Genomic DNA, 26,135 nt, shown 5'->3' with positions numbered 1-26,135 from the left:
GGGGGGGGGGGTTAGACCAAAAAATTTCGCAAAAGTGTACTTAACAACTTCTTAGAGTTCTTGGCGATCAGATGAATAGTGTAGTAATGAATACAGGAAGACAGACGTACATTCAATTTTATATATAGGCCTATAGTTTACAAACAAGAATAATTAAATAAGAATTATAAAAATATTATATATTATATAAATAATTACAAAAAAGGAATAATTATAAAATGCTAAAATTGAAATATAAAAGAGTTATTATAAAAGAGCCAAGGCAGCAAAAAGAGCTCACACTTGATTCACTTTGGTTTTGCTCCAGAAATTTAGAATTATAAGAAAAAAAAATTTATAAAAAACAAAAATTAAGAATTGTAAAGAATTATAAAAGACAATTATTATATTATATAAGGAATTATAAAAAGAATAACTAAACAATAATTATAAAAAATATTATTAAAAACTATAAAAGAATAATTACAGATTACCAAAATAAATAAACAGACCTTATCAGAACTATAGAAAAAAGAGCCAAGGCAACAAAAAGAACACACAGTTGGTGTATTTACGTTATGTCCTAGAGATTTAGAATTATAAAAAGAATTATAAAAAACTAATATTAAGAATTGCAAAGAATTATTAAAAAAATAATTAAACAAGAATTATGAAATATATTATAAAGGATTATTTTATATTACATATGGAATCATAAAAACAGTAATTAAAGAATGATTATATAAAAAAAATTACAAAAAAGAAGAACTATACAATTCTAAAAAATAAAGATATTAGAATTATAAAAAAATCGCCAAGGCAACAAAAAGAACTCACACTTGGTGCACTTAGGTTTTGTTCCAGAAATTTCCATATACTCATTCAGTATTGACTTGTCCATACCTTTCTTCGGCCTGGGAGAAGTAAGTTCTACATCAGCATTTTTAGCCGGTTGAGGTTGCTCTGTATCCATATTCGATGTCACTTCATTACTACTAACAACTTCGACTATCCTATTTTCATCCTGGTTGAGCCTATTATTATCTTCATTTATATTGGCACCATTAACACTTTGAAAAACTGCATTTTGATTGCTATTTACTCTATCTAATTTGACACTATTAACCCGCCGCAATGAATTCCTATTGGCCAGAACTTCCTGAATCTTTTTAAAGGATTCAGTAGGATTGATGGGAGGTTTGAAAACTGATTGACCTTCGATTGGAACACCTCCTCGCTTTTCTAAAAGTTTATCAACAATTCTTGTTAAAGTTTTCTTTTTTACACTAGCAGTTGGTACGCTTGTTGAGGAAGTGGCCTCATCAGAAAGTCTCTGAGACACCATTTCTAAAACTTCATCAGTTTGAACCAATTCAGTGGTGTCGCTAATATCTACATTTGATTCTGTTTGAAATCTAACTTCGGCATAATCGATTTTACAATAAAAACGCTTATGGGATGTGAAATTTGCCAAACTACGAAACAAGCTTTTGCAAACTTTGCACTCCAGAATAATGTCACACTCCTTTTCCAAGATATGCCGGACCTAGAAAAGAAATGTATGTATTTGTCACTATGCAACTTCACTGGAAAGTACCAAAATTTGTGACGACGCTACTTAAAAGCATTTTTTTCTTTCTATTGTTCCATCAGTTCTTCTCTTATTATTTGCCCCTTTGTATTATTATTATACATCTACAATTCATGCATTCATATTTTATGCAACTAAGGGACTAGAATTCACCTATTTGACTAAAGATAATTTGTCCTACTATTAGACTAAGGGATATAAGCAAGAGGGGGAGGGGTTAATGTTCACTACTATACATCCTCAGTGGAAATTACTAAAATCTGTGACGAAGTTAATTATACAATTTTTTTCTTTCCTTTGTTCCAACAGTTCTCTCTTATTATTTGCCCCTTTGTACCATTTTTCTGATCGAAGGTTCTCCATTCTATTTCATCTCTCTTCAATTGTTTGTCTGTTCTGTTGCTCGATTATAATTATATACCTGTCATTCATACATTCACATTTAGTTCAATTAAGGAACTAGAATTCATCTATTTGACTAGAGATACTTTCTCCTATTACTAGACTCAAGGATGTACGCAGGGGGGGGGGCACCCATCTCAACCCCCAGTCCTAGATATATATTTTTTGTGGGAGGGGGATTTCGTATTCACATAATCAAATGAAGTTTGTTTTTATTATTGACCCCTCCCCCCCCAAAAAAACAACGACTAAAATAGACGTACGTGCCTGACAATACTTCCAACAAAAATTATATTCTTTTAGAATTAACTTGACTCAATTAGTGGTAAACCCTGTGATATGAGTAAGGATTTTAACGAATCAAAGCTGGACATGGAAACTACATCCATACTTAGTGATTGTTATTAATTGCTTTGATTCTTTTTTAAATAATACGAACATCTTATCTGACAAATAGTTTTAAAATCTGGTAACAATTATTTGACTTTGACGCATAGACTTGTTGATTTACAACAACACAGCATTGTTGTTGAAACACCAGCAATTCTTGTTGTTGGAAGTCTATACACCCGAACAGAGATAAATTTTTTTGGTTATTTAATAGTATTTTTATAGAATGTGGAACTTCAAAGACATGCAGCAATAGAACAACTTGATATGGCTCTAGAAGCTCTCACTTGTCTGAGGAACCGGTGACCACACTAAAACAAAAAACCAAACATATATCAGAGGCAACGCTATAGCGTTGCCTATAGTAAAGGCCATAAGGCTCCATTGTTTTTTTGTTGATTCCTTTTCCAGAGGCACTTCATATGGAAGAGATAGTCGCATAAACTTCGTAGGGGTTCATTCGATTGGAAATTGGAAGTTTTAGTGCCCTTTTAAGAGTCAAAAGTGATCAGAGGTCAACTAGCGCCCCTCCCCCAAATTTATCTGATAAAAGTTTGAGATAGTCATTTTGTTAAAATTAGTTCAAAGATCAGATAACGAAAACTCCGGGGTCGGCACAACCGCTCAGGGCCCGGGGAGAAGCGTTGTAAAGTTATGCTCTGGGGGCACATATGGTTTTCATGGAAGGAACGATCGTATAGACTTCAGAGGGGGCTCATTCGATTGAAAATCAGAAGTTCTAGTGCCTTTTATAAAACTCAAAATTAATTTGAGGGCAACAAGACCCCCCCCCCCCGAGGCCCTTTTTTCCCCAAATGCATCCGATCAAAATTTTGAGATAGTCATTTTGTTCAAAATAGTTCAAACATGACATAACAAAGCCCGGGTCGGCACAACCCCCCAGAGCCCAGGAACAAATGTTGTAAGTTATTCCCCGGGGACAAGTGCTGTAAGTTATTACCCGGGGGCGTCTAAGGTTTCTTATATAAGAGTGGTCGTATAAACTTTAGAGGGTGCTCATTTGATTAGAAATAGAAAGTTCTATTTATTTTTTCCCAAAGGAACTTTATATGGAAGGAGTGGTCGCATAAATTTTGGAGGGGGTTGATTCAATTGGAAATTGGAAGTTCTAGTGCCTCTTATTAGAGTCAAAAGTAATTGGAGGGCAGCTAGCCCTCCCCCAATAAGAGACGTTTCTTCTAAACGTGTCCGATGAAAATTTATAGATAGCCATTTTGTTCAAAATAGTTCAAAGATGAAATAATTAAAACTCCAGGATCGAGACAACCCCCCAGAGCCCGGAGACAAGTGTTGTAAGTTATGTCCCGGGGCATATGAAGTTTTTACCCCTGCTGTGGTCGTATAAACTTCAGAAGGGGCTCATCTGATTGGAAATTGAAAGTTTAGTTCCTTTTTCAGAGTCAAAAGTGATCGAAGGATATGTAACCCACCCCACCCACCCTCTTTTCCCCAAATGCATCCAATAAAAATTTTGAGACACCCGTTTTGTTCGAAATAGTCCAACAATCTTATAACAACAACTTCGGGGTCGACACAACCGCCAGAGCGCAGGGGAAGGGTTGTAACTTATGCCCTGGGAGCATATAAGGTTTTTTTGGAAAAGATGGTCGTATTAACTTTGGAGGGGAATCAAATGATTAGAAATTGAAAGTTCTAGTTCCCTTTTAAGAGTCAAAAGTGATTGGATGGCAACTCGCCCCCTCCCCGCCCACCAACTCTGTTTTTCCCGAATGCGTCCGATCGAATTTTTGAGAGTAGATTTTAGACTTTTACACAGAGAGAAGGAGGCAGTACCCTAACTCTTGTTTGTAGTGATTTTTGTTCGTTTCAAGCTGCATCTGCGGATTCAATCAAGTTTCACTGAGACACCCGTTTTGTTCGAAATAGTCCAACAATCTTATAACAACAACTTCGGGGTCGACACAACCGCCAGAGCGCAGGGGAAGGGTTGTAACTTATGCCCTGGGAGCATATAAGGTTTTTTTGGAAAAGATGGTCGTATTAACTTTGGAGGGGACTCAAATGATTAGAAATTGAAAGTTCTAGTTCCCTTTTAAGAGTCAAAAGTGATTGGATGGCAACTCGCCCCCTCCCCGCCCACCAACTCTGTTTTTCCCGAATGCGTCCGATCGAATTTTTGAGAGTAGATTTTAGACTTTTACACAGAGAGAAGGAGGCAGTACCCTAACTCTTGTTTGTAGTGATTTTTGTTCGTTTCAAGCTGCATCTGCAGATTCAATCAAGTTTCACTCGTTTTAAGATTTATTTATTAATTTATATTAGAAGCTATTGTATGTTTGTTTGCTATGATTGTTTATTTAATTTCTGTTCGTTTTCGATTTGATTTATACTCCAAAAGCAAAATATTTTTGTTTGTTTTAAGCTTGATTTGCATATTCAATCTAAGCTTTACTCGCTTTAAGATTTATTTATTTCATTTATATTAGTACCTGTATGTTTTTTTTGCCATGATTGTTTATTTAATTTCTATTCGTTTTCGGTTTCATTTATTCTTTAATAGCAATTTCCGGTCGTTTTGAGTTTGGGTTATTGTAGGTTTTTATTTCTTCTGATCTTGAATTTAATATGACCTTTACTTTTCTTTGAAAAAAAAGTTTTTTATAATTAATTTAAAGAATGGCGATTTACTTCAGCATGCAACTTCAATTTAGATTTTTTTTAGAAATATATTGTAGTAAATCAATCGAATAAAAGAACGTGTTATTTCTTAGACTAGTAAAATTAAATTCCAGTTTATTGGAATGAATTTTCATCATTCAAATATAAAATCAATTTTCAAAATTACTCCCCATTTACCAACTAATATTTTATCTTTGTACAACTAGTGTTCACTGTATCACAGGTTTTTATTTAGTATAAGTGTTGGCATCTTAAGTCATGTTAATGTTTGTCAAGTTAATTAGACCAGATTTTGAAAATCAAACTAACAGGATTTCATAGAGAAAAACTAAAGATAATATCAAAAATATGAGTAAAATATTAAATGGAGAACGTAAAAGAAAACGCTTATATGTAAATGCACTAAGAAGTTTCAAAAAGGGTTTTCCCCTGGTAATTAAAATAATCAAAATTCTTATTTAAACTCAAAAAGAAACTGTGGAGTGATTATGACATGGAAAGTCGTCCTTGAATAGTTACAAAATATGCCACGACTGCCCGACACTTTTGTTTTAATTTTAAAAATGTCGATTTTTCTTAGTAACAGCACTCTTCTTGCCGTTTTGTGCATTTGGAAATAAAAATAATTTTTTAACCCTCTCTATCTTTGATATGTCTTCAAGGATATAAAAGTGTCTTTTCCTATTTCATTCTAACGATTCGTATGTTTTTGTGCTTGTAGTGTTATTGATCTGCTAAAATATTACTCTAGTTACTTTAAATCTGTCGTACTCTAATAGTTTTAAGACTTACAAATCATTAGCTGAAACAATATTTGGAATGAAGCGATAATTGATTTATTAGTCATAATTAAGCATTTTTGAACTTCGTTTTATATAAATAGAATTTTATTGACATTTAGTTAATTAATTAAAATATGATTTATTTTCGAATTAATTAGCTGGAAAATAATTTAACTTAAAGTTAATTCTAAAAAAAATCTTCAATTCTCCTTAGTTTTGAAAACGTAAAAGTACTCTTTTTTTTACATATTCATACTGTGTAAATAATTTCATATTTTCATCATAAAATACTAAGAAAGCTTAGGTGCAAAACTTCATGATTATAAACAGCCAATAGGCATAGTGTTACTTAAATATGATGAATGCTATGTCTGTAAACGGGTATTTGAATTTTAAGGATCTGCTCCCCTACAGATAAGAAGTAAAATAAAAGCGTTTAGAAAAAGACATGCCTTTAACGCCGAACCGAAAAGAGACAATATCCTTTTTATAACACCTAAAGTTTATCTTATTCCAGAAATTTAGTTTTTTTTTATGAACTTATACCCATAACACTACATAACTAATACCAAATATCATTTGATTGTTTATAACGAAATTGGGATTTTCCTTCTTTAAGAAATTTTGTTTTTTTTATAAACTTATACCCATAACTTATACCATATAAATTTATACCAAATAATATTTGGTTTTTTATAACAAAACTGGGATTTTCCTTCTCTAATCAAAGATTACGAATGAGTTCCTCTATTTTCCGATGTCTATTTGATTTATCTTTTTCACTCTTTCGCCTCTTTAATTATCGGTATCTTGCACAAAAGCGCAAAACTATAGTTCTTGTCCGCATTTCAGCTATAGAAGAGACAACAAAGGGACTTAAGAAAGATTCTGCAAGAATAAAAAAACTTTCCTGGCGTTTGTCAAATTGTTTTACAAGAGTCAAAACCATAGAATAACTGTAAAGAAGAGAAAAATGAAGAAGAGATAGAAACATCATAAGGAGAGGAGCGAAAAATGGCAGAGATTAGGTCAAGTATAACGCTATACCGCTATACAAAATAAAGCACAGTTCCACTAGCCACTTTTTTAAATTTTTCTTATAAGCTGGCAAATTTTGTACTGATTTTTTTGTTAATTCAAATTTGGTTCTAAATTGAAGGTGCGTCATTTCTAGATACAAATTCATATCTAACTATATGAAGACTTTTTTGCATGCTGACCAATGGTCTGCGTTACGCAGGTACCAATCTCCTGAATCTATGTCTTTGGCCGGGAGTCCAGTACATGATCGGGGGCAAATTATCCGACACTTCCCGTGTTTTTCCCCCAGATTTCCCCAGGTACCCATTTAGAGCTGAGTTAACTCTGGCTGAGCTTACAGGGTCACACCATAGACCCCCTTTCCAAACCAAAAAAGTTTTGACACCAGGACTCGAACCCTTGACCTCAGGATTAACTGTACAAGGGATACTTATTATTGAATTATAAGTACGGTTGTGCTAAAACAAATTACATTGCAAATAATACAACACTCTCTGTTCTATATGTGAAACTGGAAGCAAATTTTGTGGATGAAAAATGAATATATTCATCAACGGCCATCTCGGGAGTTCAAGATCAAACAAAGTATGTGTATCTTTCACTTTTAGAAGCATGAATTGATGATATAAAAAAACAAAAGAAAAAAATTGATTGCTAATAAAAATTTTGACATTTCATTGTCAGTCCGTTTTATTTTTGCTAATATATTTTGCTTTGCCTTTTAGCGCTTGTTTTCTTCATCTGTTTTGTCTGAAGATATTTATATATTAATGTATGTTTCTCTTCAATTGCGTATTTATAATGTTCAAATATTGACCTTTGCTTTCCGCTGGCCAGAGTTGAAATTCTATTGCAAATATTTTTATTAATAAAGATTACTAATAATACAATAGAACTATACACCGTGTGCATGATAAACACTCTAGGTTCAGTTAAAAAAGAATAAGCATCATATAAATTATTTTAGGCAAGATGCTTTGAATAAAAATAACCCCAATAAAAACTATCTGTCCAGTCACTTCATATGACACAAGTCAATCAAGGCCTTTTCTCTGGACAAATAGTTACTGGCAAAAGGAGGATAAGGGGCATGTGTTTCTCAACTATTTCCATTTAAAATTATATTTTACGGGTCCATCAGCTGCGTTTTGCTTTAATCGTAAAAGGAAACCCGGGTAATACCGAAAGAGAGCTATAGAGGAAACTTAAAAATAAAAAACGCCATAGTTGCAAATTGCACTGCCATCTATGTCATTTGTGCAGCCACCTATGCCATCATATGCCATATTGCACTGCCATCTATGTCACAAACAATGCAAACTTCCTCCCTCCCTTCCTGGAAAACAACATAATATTCAAAAATGACTTATTTTGTAATATTCAGAAAAATTCTATGAACAAAGTTTGGCTAGTCCGCACAAGAGATACCAAAAAAATAAATATTGTTTTGTAGTTTATTCTCCAGTACTTCTTTACAATGTCAATGATTCCTTTCATAAGCATGGTGTTAGTTGCAATTAAAAACTGGGCCGAAAATACTACTGACAGACTGCGCCACGAGGAAAGTTTATGGTGTGTTTTGAATGTAATATTATACCCAAAACAGGAGGAAAATGGTGATCAACACCCAATGCTCACCAAATTTGCCGAAATTTGCTAAAGCATATTGAACTAGAAGTACTGCCAGTAGAACAGGAGAGGAACTGGAAACTGTGGCAAGTCAATCAGCCGTTCCTAATTACAGAAAACTGGGTATGGGTTACGCCCGTAAAATTGAAGGAGACTGGTTCTAATATTTTGGATAACCCACCATATTGGCTCAGTCACAAACTGGCTATCACTTTTGAGTCCTTTCCATTAACATTACAGGGAAAATAAACTTGACTAGTTAGTGCAGCTGATATAGTTTTTATAAAATGTGGTTATAAAACTTTTCGGCTTAAAAATACAAGAATAAGCTCTTTTTATGTATAGCCAGTGGCGTCGTTTGGTGGGAGCAGATGCCCCCCCCCCCCTATGACTTGGACGAAAGAAATTATTATATAGCACATGCTTCTTGAATCTCCGGATGTGGACACCTCTGCCCCCCCCCCCCCACCCTCAACAAAAATGTTGGAGCTACGCCCCTGTCTATAGCAGTGGTCTTTTTAAAGCTTTCAATATAATTGTTTACAGCCAAGTTCTTTAGTTTTTTGTATATATTAGCCAATATTTATTCCTGGCACTTAAGAATGTGTGCTCATATTCTTACCTTTGTTTGAACTTTCTCTCGGAAATAAAGAATAGCCTAAAACAGGGAGTAAATATAACGTAAGAGTTCCTGTGCATCAGTGGATAGAGGGTTATACCGTTTGTGCCTTTTGATTGTGTGTCTTTCACTTTCTTCAACTCCATGGGAATGTTCCTGCAGCCCTAAAAAATACTCCATCTTTAATCACTGATTGGTCTACCCATCATCTTTGCAACTCAAGGAACATAATTATTCCATTTGCTCCATTGGTGAGGTCTGACTTCAATCTGCTAACTTCTTGGCATATCGTGACGAATGCCCTACCTGAGTCAGCTCAAGAATGTCACTCGTTTGGTACCTTTAAAAGAATTTCAAAAAAAATGTAATGTCTAGATGAATTTTGCTTAACAATAATTTTTCTTAAGATAGAATGGACGTCTCTGGACCAGGTTTGAAATTTTCGTCGTGAGTTCTGTTTGTCTTGTGAGCAGCATCTCTTGTAGCTTGGTTTTGAAAGTTGGGCACAAGTTTTTCATCTCAGTGTTTTTGTTTTTTTTTAGTGTTGTAGTTGTTTGCCCTACATAAACAGGCCATAGAGCCTTTTGTGGGAGTAGAAGTATGAATTGTGTTCTTTTGTATATTGCCAATAAATTGACAAACTGAAAAAAATTACCCCTTCCTCCAAAATTAGTCCAAAGAACCTCTTCCATAGAAAATTGATATATATATATATATATATATATATATATATATATATATATATATATATATATATATATATATATATATATATATATATATATATATATATATATATAAATATATATATATATATATACATATGTATTGATCCCCCCCTCCATCCTCCCAATAGTCAGATGCAGATGCACCAGTGGTGTATATGTTCTGGTATTAGAAGAAAAAGTGAGAACTAAAGAGAAAAAACAAATGTAACTCATCACTAACCTCAGGAGCTCCATTTCTATGAGCATGGACATAGCCTTCAACACCATTGACACTTGTTGGTATAGGACAATTCAATATTGATCTATCATCTGCTGATTCTGCCATAGTGTTTTTCTGAAAGAAAAGAACAGAGAAAGGTCTTGAGATGATGGCAAATAAGTAAAAAATGTACAATGTTTATTGACAAGCTTTACACTACTCTTTTCTGCCCATACCTCGACAAATGTTGTGTAGTTAATGTGTTACAACACTGTCAAAATAGCTAAGCATCTAAAGAATCCAAACTGCATCTGACAACATCCTTAAAATAACAGCTATTCTGGAATGATAATAAACAAATCAAAAACAAAGACCACAAATCCCACAGAAAGCGCTAGTAATAAAAATGGACAAAACTTGAAATCAAATGGAATTGGTAATCAGGGGAGGAATGGGATTCCTACCTAGTTAGTTTGATTACCTGCAATAACAACCATTTAAAAATGAAGGAAAGTAACGTCCCCTCACCAGCTTCGAGGCATGTTTGCCCCTATGACAAGTAAAGGCCTGCAGCTTACAATATTAATTTTTATTTCTTTGATTAGCGCAACTGCTACCTACGCATGCAAGACGCAGACACTGAACACAAAGCCCAACCCAAGGCTTACCGTCTTTGAAGCTAAATGCCTGTGCAGCATCACTGGTATCACCCACCTAGATAAAATTTCCACTCTGAAGAAACTCCTTCAATGCTTCAAAATCAAAGAAACTACCCTCACAAAATTTAGATCCAGCAATTCCAGAGGCTTACCTATGTCCAATAAACAGGTCAAAAATGTCTCTCAAATGTTTGTTTTTATTTATTCATTTTGTTTACCTTGAATTACCTTAAATTGCATTGCCACCAAGCTAAGATGGCAATGACCTGCTGTAGATTTCTTGCTGGTGGAGGTGTGTCAACTTCAGTGTATGGTTGAGTCTTAATTCAACTTCCATTTAATTTTGGCCTGGTACCTGCTGACTTCAGCTTTAAATGCTTCAAGGGTGGCCGACTAGGCCCTCTTCTCTGTCAACTCAGTCCACAGTGACACAACTCTAGCAGGAAAAAAGCTATGCTGGTCTCTTCTTTGGAACTATGACAGCTGGAGTTTTTGTTGTGGCCTTTAGTACTCCCCAAGAATGGGTAAATAAATTCTTCACTACTCCATGGTTCAGTACAGTAATGACTGCATTGCACCTCCTCTGCTGGTATGTCATGATGGACAACTGCAGAGCTTGTAAGTACTGTTCACATAGAGTATGTTGCAGGCTGTAGAAAATTTGTGCTGCCCTTCCCTTGTCACCCTCAAGGACCCTGGTATCCATATTGTACTACAGGGATGCTAAAGCGATTCAGAACTCGGCGTGAGGGCTGACAAGAGCTTTAAACACTTTCCTACCCACACATGGCTTTCATATTATGGATATATGCTTAATAAGCCTTAAGGCTTTGTTAGCTTTAGCTGTCTAGGATTGAATGTGGCTATGAAACTTCAGCTCATTATCAATTATAAATCTAAGATCCTTATCTCGTTACTGCTTTCTGCTGATTGCCTCTAATATAGCAAGTGTGTTGACTGGTGAGGGTTGTTGGGCCCAATATACAAAACTTTTCATTTTGAGCTATTAAAATGAAGTGCCAAAATGGAGAACCCCATTGCTAGCCTGTCTATAGCCTATTTCGTCTTTTTTCAGTCTCAAAAGTGCCAAATAGTTTAGAATTGTAAGCATATCAGGTAAGCATACATTCAGGTTAGTAGTACATCATTTATGTGTTTGCTGAACAGGGTTGATCTAAGAATGGTTCCTTATGGGCACCACTGATGACAAGAGAGGGATGATTGGGCAATGTTGCAATATTTATTCTAGTGGTGAACTAATTAAACATTAAGTCAGTTAGGTAATCAGGTGTGGTGTTGGATGAAATATTAACATTCAGTAATCACATTGAATGAGTTTCCAGAATTCTGTGATAAAAATTGGGTAGCCTATGGTTCATAAATCAAAACATTTGTGGACTCTGTTTACTTAGTTTTCTTATTATCCATCCTCATTTTTTTATTGTCTATTTGTATAGATTGAGAAATTGCCCATACATTAAAATTCTATCATAGTTACTATCATAGTATCATAGTAACACTGTATAAAATATTTATGAACAAATTATAATTCTACTGGCAGCTGGCCTAAGAAGTGTTTATGCATTAAAAAAATTACGTTTGAATTACCACGGACATCAAAATGAAAACATTTATTACCCCCTGACTCCATTCACACCTGGTTTTCTAAAATGTTTTTTTTTTTTTTTTGTTTGCTTGCAACAAAATTATGAAGATTACGAAGTTTATAAAGTCTTGTGCAAAGTTTCACCATTGTTGCAATGCTGAACTGTGAAAAAAAGCATAAACTAATTTGGTAATTTTGACAATGCCTCTCATTCGTAAAAATTCAAAGACAGACAATATGTTGGTTCCCAGAGTTAAGAAATCCCCTCACAAATTCATTTGTCAACTTCCCAAAATATTGGCACTGACAGGAGGGGACATTCAAAGAAGCTCCTCCACCCATCAGTCAAAATTCAACACCAACAATGGTTTTTTTCCATCTGTGTAGTAAACCACTGGAATAGTCTCTCAGATATAGCAGTCTCAACACCTAATGATGAAGCTTTCAAGAAGTTGCTAGATGACAAATGGAATGGTTATCCCTGAAGTACCAGTAGAATACAGTTGATGTTTGATCAGCCACATCATCAACTATGGAGCAATTCACAGATCCAGAATGATCTTAATTTGCTCTAAAGTGTGAACTAAGATAATTAATTAATTAAGGTATATTGTCTCATAACTATTGCTTTTTTTTTAATTGAAAAGTGAACTCCATCCTAATACTACATAATTTGACTACTAGAACATGTGTTTGGGACCTGAAGTTAACATACTACCTCTGGTAGACCATCTTTTGGAGAGTGTCACTATGGTGTACCTTGTCTTAGCTAAATTAGTGTACCTTGGACCTAAGTCCAAGGTACACTAATTGCTTGTATAAATTCATCTAATTTTAGGTTACTTGTCTAGAATCCGGGTACACGCGCGATGAAAGACCGCATCGAAATCTCAAAGCTGCTATTGATAAATAGGTTTGTGAGGTTTTGCTCATTCCATGACAAAGATTTAAAGTTCAATTTTTGGGATTTTAGGGAGACTAAAAGGTAGCTAGGTTAGGTTAGAATAGGTTATGTATTTAATATATGCTATGCTTTTCCCCCAACCCCGCCCCCTAATGTGCAAATATATAGCCCAAATTTGTTTGTAAACAATTATATTTTAATCCTATTTTTTTTTATTTAATTAGCATTAACAAAATACACGTCTCGCGTGTGTACCCAGATTCTAGACAAGTATCAATTTTAGTCTATAGCCTGTTTATCCCAGATTCAGAAAAAGCAAGTAGAGCTTTTAAAAGATTAAACAAAAAATACAGACAGACCAACTAACAGAGGAGAAAAAATATAACAAAAGCAAGAAAGAAAGTGTAGTACAACTCAAGCTCAGAGGCAGGCACTAAGGACACTAAAGATGTCCAGTGTGAAGAATCTGGGTATTCAGAGGAAGAATTTATAGAACTTGAGAACCCTGCTGATAACAAAATGGAGGCTGAAACCTTTGTGGGCCAATAAGTTTAGTTGGAAGAAAAACACATACCAAATCTAGTAATGTCTGGAGGGTCTCAAAGTCAACTTGAGAAATGGTCTTTTGGTGTTGATCTCTGAAGCTTCAATATGGGATGAAAAAATTGACTTTTAAGATTACTTTTGAAGACTATTCTGTTAATTTTTGTTCCTAAAATGATTTGCCATGTTACCAATCTGTTTGTATAAAATCTATTTTATTATGCTTTGTGATGCATTTTATTTATTCTTAACCTATAGCTATAGGTCCAAGTTGTTTTGTGTAATAGTAAAACTGGGTATTTTATGTATTTTACTGACATATTTTATGGATCCCTGTAAAGTTGGTATTTTACCTATTTTACCAGTATTTCATGAGTTTTACCAGTATTTCATGAGTTTTACCAGTATTTCATGAGTTTTACCAATATTTTACTGACATATTTTATGGTACTTTATCATAGTATCATAGTACAAAACTAGCATAAGGCTGGGAGAAACAGGTTTGGATATGATGTTGTTATTATGGTTCTTATTGGAGACACAGCAGGGCAAAAAATAACATAATTGTTAATTGTACTCAATAATTACATTGTAAAATGTTTATGATTGACTTACAGCATATCACCTTATTTACATTTGCTTATTCTCTATGAATAAACAGTTTACATAATCTTTCTGCTAAAAAAATTACAGAAAGCAATATTATTTGTCCTCTAGGTCTGTAGCAATGTTACCCAGTCTAAAGCCTAGAACATGCATAGCTTTTTTCAGTGCAAATTTGGTAAATTGGTGTCAATTTGCAAAGAAAACGGTGCTGATTTGAGCTTGAACAAATTTTCTATTTTATAGTGCCAATTTGCAAAACAGTGCCAAATTTCATCATGATCATATAAAAAAGTAATCCTCAATCATTTCCTTCTCTTCAACATGAAAATCAAAAGATTTGAATATTAATAATAATACTTATAAAAAAATTTTCATGGAATAAATATTTGAAAATAATATAAATTTTAATAATAAAAGAACTTATCAATAATAATAAACGAACTAAATAATAAATTGAGATCAATCATGCAACTATTGATAAGCTCTTGACAAATGGTGTCTGTGTTGATGATTTTCAGTTTTATAAATCTTGTGTAAAGGGCATTTATTGTACTGCTATTGCTTGCCCACTTAGCTCCTGAAGAGTGATTGAAAAAAGCTACATGTGTTCCAGGCATAATGCCCATGGCAAAGTTTTGTACCAAGCATTTTTTTATGCTTCTAGTATGGACACACTAGGCAGTAAACATTCTACTGTTGCAATGTCAACTGATCATAATAGATCATAAGTCTTTTTGTGTTTTCAATGAAAACAATTGAAAGAAAGCAATTCCCCCCCTTCCACTACACATTGGAAAATTCACTGTATACCCTCCTCTATATTTGTAAGAATTAGTTGCACAGTTAAATACTGTAGACTATCTTTAATCATACACAGAATTTTATTTCAGGTAATATTCAAACACTTAAAAATTATAACTACCTCTACTTTAGTACACTCTGTCATTCTTATATTCTTTGTTATTCAGTCCCCCTTTAGCCCAAAGACACACTTGATGTTTTTTACTCAGTGTTTTTTTTTTACTGGGTATTTCTTAGAGGTTTATAGGATAGTATAGGGATCAACCCATTGGACAGAAAAGAAAACATGCTTGGTAAAACAAACATCAACAGTAGCAATGCAGCTGTCTATTGATCAAACAATAAAAGAAGGGCAAAATAAACAATTGTTTATATTAATGCCTAAGCCAAGATGGAAGCAGAACAATATGGAAGGGGACAGACTTGGTAGTTTTCTGTTTTGTTTTTTTACTGCTGATGAATGAGTGTATTTGCAGAGGGTATATCATAAAAAAGAACTAAATTGGAAGCCATAAATGAATATTTTTTCCTGGGAAGGGAGAGGACAATTATAAAAAAAAAAAAAATGCTAGATAAAGCTCAAGATATAGATGGTATTTCTAATGCTTTTCTTCAGAAGACAGCCACGTGTTTAGCTGAACCTCCTGCGTTTTTGTTTAACCACTGTCTATTGAGTGGTAAATGCCCTGCAGCGTGGAAAAAAAGCGGTTGTAAAGCCACTCCATAAAGGAGGATCTAAATCCAAATTTGGAAATTATTGTCCAATTTCAAACACCTCAATTTTTTTTAGAGTTCTTGAAAAGATTATTGTATATCGGATACAGGATTACTTCAACCAAAATAAATTATGGCATCCATCACAGCACGGTTTTAGAAAAAAAAAACAAGTCATGTAATACACAGTTGCTAGAGGTTGTACAATATTTCCAAAATTTGGCTGATTTCAGTTCGAAGTTTGATTGCTTGTACATTGACTTCAGTAAAGCACTTGACAAATTTTCAATTACTTTGTTGCTTGAAAAATGTGAAAAGTATAAGCTAGGCAGTAAAACTTTAACATGGATTACAGATTATTTATCAGGCCATTCCCAGCAAGTTATAGTTGGTAGTGCACTTTCAAGTGAGAGTCCAATTTTTAGTGGTGTGCCACAGGGCAGTTGTTTGGGCCCAGTGTTATTTTGTTTGTTTGTCAACAATTTGCCTGAAGTAATTTGTCACTCCACTGTCAAACTGTTTGCAGATGATATAAAAGTGTTACCTCCCTGGTAGATGTTACCCTTATTCAAGAGGATCTGAATGCCCTAAATGATTGGTGTAAATTGAACTCCATGTTTGTAAACCATTAAAAATGTCTTGTACTCCATTACTTTTCGAAAAGCTCAACTTATCAGTATTTTCTTGGTGATACACCTGTTTCATCTGCATATCCAGTAAGGGATTTAAGTATTCACTTTGGCAATCAGTTGAAGTTTTACAAGCGTGAGTCAACAATTTCACAAAATGCTAATTACAGTCTGCTTCGAATTAAGAGAAGTTTCAGGAAATTTAACCGTCACACTTTTATGACACTATACAAGACAATAGTATGCCCAGTGGTAGAATAGTGTTCCTCTGTGTGGTATCCTACATGGAAATGTGACTTGCAGCAAATTGAAAGGGTTCAACATTGGGCGTCAAAGTTTGTGCCATATTTGAGCCATTTACCATATCAGTGGCAACTGGAGTGCTTGGGACTTCCTTCTCTGGAGTTTCAACAGGATAGGATTGACCTGATCAATACATCCTGTATTATGAAGGGTGTTGATAATGTGGACTGGGTTGATTTTTTCAAAACTTAGTCATTACTAAGCCACTTGACAAAACTTGTACAAACTGTATCAGCCACAAGTGCTCAAGAAAAGAGGTCAATGTAGCTTTGTTAACCGTGCAACTAAACTTTGGAATAGTTTACCTGATACCATAGTTTCTATGCAAACAGTGCAATCATTTAAGAGTGCTCTTGTTGAAACTGAGTTCTATGAAAAACAGTTTCTGTAATATAGTTGTTGCATAATTGTTTTTTACTGATAAATATTTTTCGTTTTGTGTTTTGCAGTGTTGCTATTTGAGCTGTTATTTTTTGTGTTCATTATGTGACAGGCCTATGGCTTCCTCCTTTATTGAATAAAATAAATAATTTGATTAGGGAGCATCCAGAAATTCAAAAAAGTTGGAAGTGTCAGGAGATTGGACCCAAATTAACCCCTGTCTTTAACCCTAAGCAGATCAAAGCCTATTTATTATAAATAAAGAAAATGAGCATTAATCAAATTTATCTACCCTAAACTATTTAACAGAACTAAAATTTCTTTATGTTAAGACAATTTTTATATATGGGTTTTTAAAATAGAGGAGCTGGTTTTTTCATTAAAAGCTGGAAAATGATAGACAAAATGCTCAACTGGTCTTCTAGCTACACAGCAATTTTACCCAAAATTTCCTAGGAAATGCCTTATTTTACCAATTTTACTGACCAGGTTTTTTCTTCATGGTAATTTTAAAACTGTAGGTCCAAGGTTCACTTAGCCTACAACCAAGGTAGCATACATCATCTTCAGTCTACCTAGGTCCTAAATACAATTATTTTGTAAAATCATAAAACAAAATATATTTATATATAGATCTAGAATAGCCTAATTATATGTTGATGTAAAATAGTTGAAGTTTGTATTAACTAATTGTAATACTATTTTTGGCAAGGAAAAGTATGAATAAAAAAATAAAGGGGAAAATAGGTCCTAGGTACACCACTCTCCCCCAACAATAAAAGCCAAGAAGACCTGGTAAAATTCTAGATAAAGGACTTTTTGTCATCATAGAAAATATCTGGGTAAGGAAAAGGTGAATAGAACTTTTAGACATATATCAAGAGGTCAAAAGTATGCAACAGAAAGGCATTTTTAGTATCTAGGCCAATCGTGAATCCTCCCTCTCCAAAGGTCAATGAGCTTAAACAAACTTTTTTTTTAACTATAAAAATGACAAATTCTTTGAAATTCAGTCTGCATTTACATTTCTATAAGTTTTCTCACTTTATTTCTCCTTTTGTTCAAGATAGCATAGTCATCTATCTAAGATTTAACTGAGAACTTTATGGTCCTAATGAACCCCTACTATTGTTAAGAGACTTTCATAGATTTACTGAAGTCTGATAGGCCTGGTCACTTCACATAATTTATCTTGGGGTATTCATAATCTACTTGAATATACCTTATATTTGGAAGCTAAATTTACCATCAATTTAATAGCCTAAGAAATTAACTGTCTTGAATTTGTAGGCTGGGCCATTGCTCTTTTGTTATTATATTCTAGTTTTTAGATCAAATGAAGTTATACATAGGAATGTTTTTTTGTTAGTCTATGCTATCATTGAAGAAGCTAGTTCAGAAAAAGAATCATATAGGCCTACCTATATTACCAAAGCCACATCACCTAGGCTAGAAGTTTTGATAAAATTTATAATTAACTCACTAATGAGAGCTAAGAAACAGACATAGCTTTAGAATCAGAATTTCACCCTGAATTTTACCATAAATTGCACCTTGGAGTAACCTAAAGATTTTGTTTTGAAGCTCTGGGATTGATAATTGAAGTTGTTTCATTGTTATTTAGCAACCAGGTGCAGTAGAATGGTCAGTAGCTTTCCAGTCAAGTTTCCACTCCCTCAGGGACCACTCAGCATCTGGGCATCATTTAAAAATGTCATCAGATTCAGCAATAACTGTGTCTTCAGAGATACTATTCTAATTGGCATGTGGGCCTTCATTAGCTTGTAGGTTAAAATGGCATCACCTCATCTTCTCCTGTATACAGGTGTCTAAGATAACATTCATTTGTGTATGAAATAAACTAATTTTTTAGTATTTCTTTGTCCTAACAATTACTTTAACCCCCCCCCCCCATAGAGACTGGATAGTTAAAGACTGGAACTTGTTACCCAAAGAAGTAGTGTCAGCACCAACTCTAAACAGCATTCATAATACATAGCATACAAAAGTGATCTGACTTTGTACACTAGGCACACTATGTTGAGCCAAGATTAGAGTGCCACAACAGGATATGATACCCTAGTAAGAGGCACTGTTCCTGTAAATTCCAGAATTGTACATAAGCAACACATTTTCCATTATTTTGAAAAACAGTTAAAACAATTTAAAGAAGAGTGACTTACAGAGAATTTATTGCACATATACAATCCAGGGTATATATTTGCACATTGGGGTGGGGGTAAAGTTCATTTCCAATGCAAATGAATTTTATATTTGGATTCAAGGTGATATTCTGATTCTAAGGATTGGGTAAAAGACCTCTTTTTGAGAAAGACCACTTTTCTTTGGCATTCTGGAAAAATAGAGATGGGTTTTTGGACTGCCCTTATTTTACTACAGTATAACACAATGCAAGTGTGGACCCAATCACCTCTCACTGGAACCAGCCCAGTGAGAGTAATTTGACATCATAAATTATAAATATGGTCTCTGTTTTGACAAGCAATTGAAAAGAAAAAATTATATTTAATATTTATGATTTATACAAAATAAATATCAAGCAATGAAATTTGTACAGGCTATTTAGAATCAGAAGACAATCAGCTTTCTGTTAATATACAAATAAAACTGAAACATTGAAAGGATATTTTAACTTACAGGATCCTCAGTGCCTTTAGGGAAACATCCCTAAAGGCATGTATAGTAGTCATATAATTTAGCTCTGATGAAAGTGAAAACATTAATTGATGCCTTTTTTATGCTCTTTCATAATTCAATAATTGCTTCTGGGGCTAGTTGCATCTTGAGCCCTTAAAGGGGCACCAAAGGTATTTAATTTTTTTTTTAACCACAAAAAGAAGTTTTCAACACAAGTTAAGTTATTAAAAAGTGATTTAAAAAAAATATCACTAGTTTATGAATAAGTTGTTCAAGAGTAATATATTCCAAAAATACTTATTTATAGCAACTCAATATTCGCATTAGGAAATGCAAATGTAAACTGTTTTCTTACTGTTTCAAGTGGGACTCCACCCTTTGACTATTGGAAAAAATTAGTTTATAAGCTTATATAGAATGGTACTATTCAATCTCCTTATAATTAAAAACATTCTAGTCATCTAGTTGGAAAATTTGGCCCATCTGTACAGGAAAAATCTAAATTTGCCAACTAGTTGACTAACTTCTCCCCAGCAACACTTAAATTTACCAACTAGTTGGCAATAAATGTTTCCCCAGCAAAACTTTCCTTTTCTAACTAGTTGACCAATAACTTCTCCCCAGCAAAACTTAATTTTTCCAACTAGTTGACTAATAGCTTTTCCCCAGCAAAACTTAATTTTGCCAACTAGCTGGAAACAAACATTGCCCCAGAAAACAATTCATTTTCCAACCAGTTGACTAATAATGTTAGAATTTATTCTGAATAGCATAAAATATGCTAATATTATAGGGTTCTTTCAAATTTAATTATCACTATTGTGTTTCAACTTTTGTCTCTCCCTGTCTCCCTCTTAATGGGAGATTTATTTTGAGTTATATATTGGGCTTTGAAGCCAGGGATTTTTTGTTTTAATTCCCAGAATAATTAGTCTTTACCTTCTCTCCAAAGTGAGATTAAATTTGTCAAATCTTGGAGGATAATTCCTTGAGTCCATATAAAGAAAACGGATGCATATTTGAAGTTTTGTTCATTTCTATCTTGCAATTATTGGACAAAGATTGTGTATGTTCCTTCATTTATCTGTCTTTGTTTCTTTTCTGGAGGAATATTTTTGTCTCATTTTTAGAATTTTTAATTAATTTTCCCAACTAGTTGACTAATAACTTCTCCCCAGCAACACTTAAATTTGCCAACTAGTTGACAATAAATGTTGCCCCATCAAAACTTTTATTTTCCAACTAGTTGACTGATAACTTTCCCCCAGCAAAACTTAATATTTTCCAACTAGTTGACTAATAACGTATCCCCAGCAAAACTTAATTTTGCCAACTAGCTGGAAAGAAACATTGCCCCAGAAAAAAATTCATTTTCCAACTAGTTGACTAGTAACTTCTCCCTAGCAAAACTTTATTTTTCCAACTAGTTGACTAATAACTTCTCCTCAGCAACACTTAATTTTGCCAACAAGCTGGAAACAAACATTGCCCCAGAGAATAATTTATTTTTGAACTAGTTGACTAGCAGATTTTCCCCAGCAATACCTTCTTTATCCAACTAGCTAGAAACAAACTTACCCTATAAACACTTTTGTTAGCCATCTATTTGGCAAGTAACTTTTCCTCATAATAATTTCTTAGCTAACAACATGATGTAAAGAGAAAACAAAAAACATACTATTCCCAGTCCAACAAAAATTGGCAGTATGTGATTTTAACAAATGCACTACAGCTAAGGTAAATCAAATAAACTGAATTCATGAGTAAATAGTCTTGAAGCCTCAGAACTAAAAGTCTTCTCCTTCTATAAGCATGCTTTCCAATCTTAGGCAACACTCTGTAAAAGTGCACATTTTTGTGCAACCTGCCAACTTCCACATATATATATATATATATATATATATATATATATATATATATATATATATATATATATATATATATATTCACTTGTAGAAGGAGAAGACTTTTAGTTCTGTGGCTTCAAGACTTTTTACTCCTGAATACAGTTTATTTGATTTACCTTAGCTGTAGTGCATTTGTTAAAAGCACATACTGCCAATTTTTGTTGGACTGGGAATAGGATGTTTTTTGTTTTCTCTTTATGTCATGTCATTAGCTAAGAAATTATTCTGAGGAAACGTTACTAGCCAAATAGATGGCTAACAAAGGAGAAGTTATTAGTCAACTAGTTGGAAAATAAAAGTTTTGCTGGGGAGAAGTTACTAGTCAACTAGTTGGACAATGAATTATTTTCTGGGGCAATGTTTCTTTCCAGCTAGTTGGCAAAATTAAGTTTTGCTAGGGAAAAGTTATTAGTCAACTAGTTGGAAAAATTAAGTTTTGCTGGGGAGAAGTTATTAGTCAACTAGTTGGCAAATTTAAGTGTTGCTGGGGAGAAGTTATTAGTCAACTAGTTGGAAAAATTAAGTTTTGCTGGGGAGAAGTTATTAGTCAACTAGTTGGAAAAATTAATTAAAAATTCTAAAAATGAGACAAAAATATTCCTCCAGAAAAGAAACAAAGACAGATCAATGTAGGAAAATACACAATTTATGTCCATTAAATGCAAGATAGAAATGAACAAAACTTCAAATATGCATCTGTTTTCCTTAAACAGACCGGAGGAATAACCCTCCAAGCTTTGACAAATTCAATCTTACTTTTGGGACCAGGTATAAGACTAATTATCCCAGGAATCAAAACAAAAATCCCAGGCTTCAAAGCCCAATATATAACTCAAAATATATCTCCCATTAAGAGGGAGACAGGGAGAGAGACAGAAGTTGTACACAATAGTGATAATTAAATTTGAAAAAACCCTATATTATTAACATATTTTATGCTATTCAGAATAAATTCTAACTATTATTAGTCAACTAGTTGGAAAATGAATTGTTTTCTGGGGCAATGTTTCTTTCCAGCTAGTTGGAAAATGAAAGTTTGGCTGGGGCAACATTTATTGTCAACTAGTTGGCAAATTTAGAATTTTTTCAATACAGATGGGCCAAATTTTCCAACTAGATGACTAAAATGTTTTTAATTATAACGAGATTGGATAGTACCATTCTAGGCCTATATAAGTTTATAAACTAATTTTTTCCAATAGTCAAAGAGTGAATATCCATTTCAAGTTTATTGAATGCCATTGACAAAAACAGCACTGAATTTTGCAATTTGAAACTATGCTGTCAACAGTTCAGGTTATATTCCAATTCAGAGTATACATTTGCACATTAGGGGGGGGGTGGGGGGTGGTTAGAATTGATGGTAAATTTACAGTGGGCCATGTAATTTAGCCCCCAGCCCCCCATTGCACTTCCTGGCTGAAGGGCCATGAAACAGAGATCAGCACCGCCGGTTTGGACCTTAAGGGTCTAGTGCAGTCATACTTACTTATTACTTATGTAATTTAGCTGCTTTTTTGATCAATATATACCAAATCATATTATTGAGTTTCAAATAAAGTGAATACACCATTTGATACCTTTTTTTATGCTGATTACAAATATAATAAGCATTTCTATTGGAAATAAATTTCAGCCCCCCCCCCTATATATGCCAATTCAGGGTTAGGTATAGCCTATAGAGGGGGGGGGGGCTGAAATTAATTTACGATATAAAATTTTATTATATTTGTAATCAGCATAAAAAAGGCATTGAATGGTGTATTCACTTTATTTGAAACTCAATAATATGATTTGGTATATATTTACTGCTTTTTTTATGCTCTTTCAAAATTCATATAAAATACCTCGGGGCTCAAGGCCCTTTTGAGGCCTCAAGATGCAATTAGCCCCATGAGCAATTATTGAATTATGAAAGAGCATAAAAAAAGGCATCAAATGATGTTTTCACTTTCATCAGAGCTAAATTATATGACCCACTCAAAATTTACCAATAATTTTAGTAATAACTATATGTCAATTCTTCTCAATTCCTATTTGGTTACAAAATGTGAAGGTTTCACTTTTATATAATTTTGCTCAATTGGATACTGGTTTTTACCCTATGTCTATTTCTTAGCTAGGTTATCTCATTAATGAGTTAATCAGAAAATCTACTGAAGTTTAAGTTAATTTTTAGTCAATCTAGCAAAGGGGGATCTAGGTCCTCCCCCTATCTAGAGGGAACTACAATAATTTTAAAGGCATGGTTTCTACAAATGGGAAGTCTTGTCAACTTAGGGCCTTGGGCTATAGAAGTGATTTTATAACCAAGTAACTTCAAATACTAGGCCTAAGCAACCTAAGAACCATTATCTAAAATCACCTTAAATTAGTGTATCAAAACAGGAACATAATCAGCAGCAATGTCAGCAGACAAAAATAATTTAATATCTGTTTAACTCAAAAACGAGAAATTAAAATTGACTGCTAAAATTTTAGGTCCACCTTTTCCACTCGTTCGTTGTGTAATGACAAAATTCACCGCTAGGTGTTTGACGGCCACACAAAATGGCGTCCACAAGTAGCTTAGGCCAATTTGGGGTTTCTTTTCTTGTTTCCTATATCTTCTTTATACATTATAAATAATGAAAATATTATTTCCCTGTTTTTTAACCATTCTTTATAGAAACGATAAGTTTGCAGTCCAAAAAATATTAACTATGACGGTTATCTTGAAGAATGAATCATTTCTATTGGACAAACTGAGTAGACGGACGCCTATGTTCAAATCCACGAAACACCGTTAGGACGAGACATTTTATTTGGAATACAGCGGCTGATAAAATCCTTGCTTATACCATAAAATTTCTAATAGCTCTGATATAAAAAGAAAAATACAGGTTGATTTACATAAAGGATGGGGGACTTCCTCTACTAATATCATTCACTATTTTATCTACTAACTCTGCTATATTTTCAGGTATGGTATAAAGTATGATTCAACCCTTTATTCTTAGCTGTATAATTTATGTCCGACTTAATTATGAGATTATACACGAAAAAAGCCTAATCTGGCATCTGCTGTCTTCTTACAGTCAAGTCTATTCTGTGCAGACCCTCTGCACAGAATCGACTGCACTCTAACCCCATAAAAAAGTAGCAAATCTCAAAGTTGTACGTTTCGTACTGAAAATATTTTGCTACACTTTGACATATTTCCTACTTATAGCTCTAAAGGCTGGGATAAAATAAGTAAGGGGGCTGATTGGATTTTAATTGCGGGGCCCTATCTATGTATCAAATTTTTAAATAAAATTCCAATTCAGTGTATACATAAAGATATCGAATGTCATGGATTATCAAATAGGTCAACTTCTACATAAATTTAAAGAAAAAAGAATGTCCAAAATACAAAACACTTACTAAATATAAATTTATATCTCCGAATACAGATACATTAATTTACACATTTCTACGTTTTTGTTCTGCAAATTCTTCTAAAATTGTTTGAAAATCTAATTTTCTTGAGTTTTCACTTACAATCGTATAATTGCTAAACTATTTTATCTATCCTAATTCATTGTCGACCTCGGATAGTTTTTTATTAGTTTTAGCCTGGAAAATAATATCATCTCCAGAAACAGCACACACTGGAGTTGTTAAGAGTATTCAAAGAGCAATAAACATGTTTTTGCTCCCTTATATTTCCGTGAATCGGAACCCCTGGACTTAAAGGTCTGTTTGAGCCAAGTAAAAAATTCTATGGATTATAACACAGACCAAACCCTGTGATCTAAATTACAAATTCTATGAATCCCTATTCCCATTTTAGAAGAAAAATTTATGAATATCCTACTGAAAATTTCTTATCCCATCACTGCATAAATCCATATTTAATTTTCTACCTTCTAAGCTGTCGTTACACTTTCTCGTGAGATAGAAATTCGTTGTTTACCTCATCCAGGTATGAGTGAGCTTAGGCTACCCAGGTAAGTTTTAAGACAAAATGGAACATGGATACTCTCTCGTATATTTGAAAAGCAGGGAACGATCTCTCAACTTCATAGGCCCAGGGGCACTGATTCACAAACAATTGAGGAGTTAGGGCGAGGATTCTTTCTTTTCAATGCAGATGAAAAAAAAAACAGCTTTCAAAATTTAGGAACGTCTGCCAATCTTTTTCGATTTTAAAATGAAAACAAAAAAAGACATTTTTTGGAATCAAAGAGGGAAGGGAGCAATTGACCTTCCACCCAGTCCTCTTTTTATTAAATATACGCACTTTTCATATAAACAAAAACATTTATCATGTTTGATTCTAGATATCAGAGCCAAGCTTTGGTAATTTCATTTCTCTTCCGCCCCCTATCCATCTTTTAGATAAAAAAAAGAGGACGTTGTAGTATAGGGAGGGTAGTAGC

General features: G+C 33.6%; 1 protein-coding gene across 1 annotated transcript in view; it reads right to left on the bottom strand.

Moving 5' to 3' along the window:
• LOC148940582 (uncharacterized) overlaps window positions 1-24,225 on the bottom strand; it is a 54,988-nt gene extending 30,763 nt beyond the window's left edge. The window contains exons 1-3 of the mRNA XM_089105268.1: window positions 24,098-24,225; window positions 10,043-10,156; window positions 817-1,525 (exon numbers count right to left, since the gene is read on the bottom strand). Of these exons, the coding sequence (XP_088961394.1) occupies window positions 817-1,525; window positions 10,043-10,147 (814 nt within the window). The 5' untranslated portion in view covers window positions 10,148-10,156; window positions 24,098-24,225. The remainder of the gene's footprint in view (window positions 1-816; window positions 1,526-10,042; window positions 10,157-24,097) is intronic.
• Between the last annotated feature and the right edge of the window lie 1,910 nt (window positions 24,226-26,135).

Source organism: Artemia sp. Qi Xiang Cuo, chromosome 19 (assembly GCF_049724085.1).
Source record: "Artemia sp. Qi Xiang Cuo chromosome 19, ASM4972408v1, whole genome shotgun sequence".
NCBI lineage: Eukaryota > Metazoa > Arthropoda > Branchiopoda > Anostraca > Artemiidae > Artemia > Artemia sp. Qi Xiang Cuo.
Note: the sequence above shows the minus strand (reverse complement) of the source record. Positions and strands in the feature narration are given on the sequence as shown.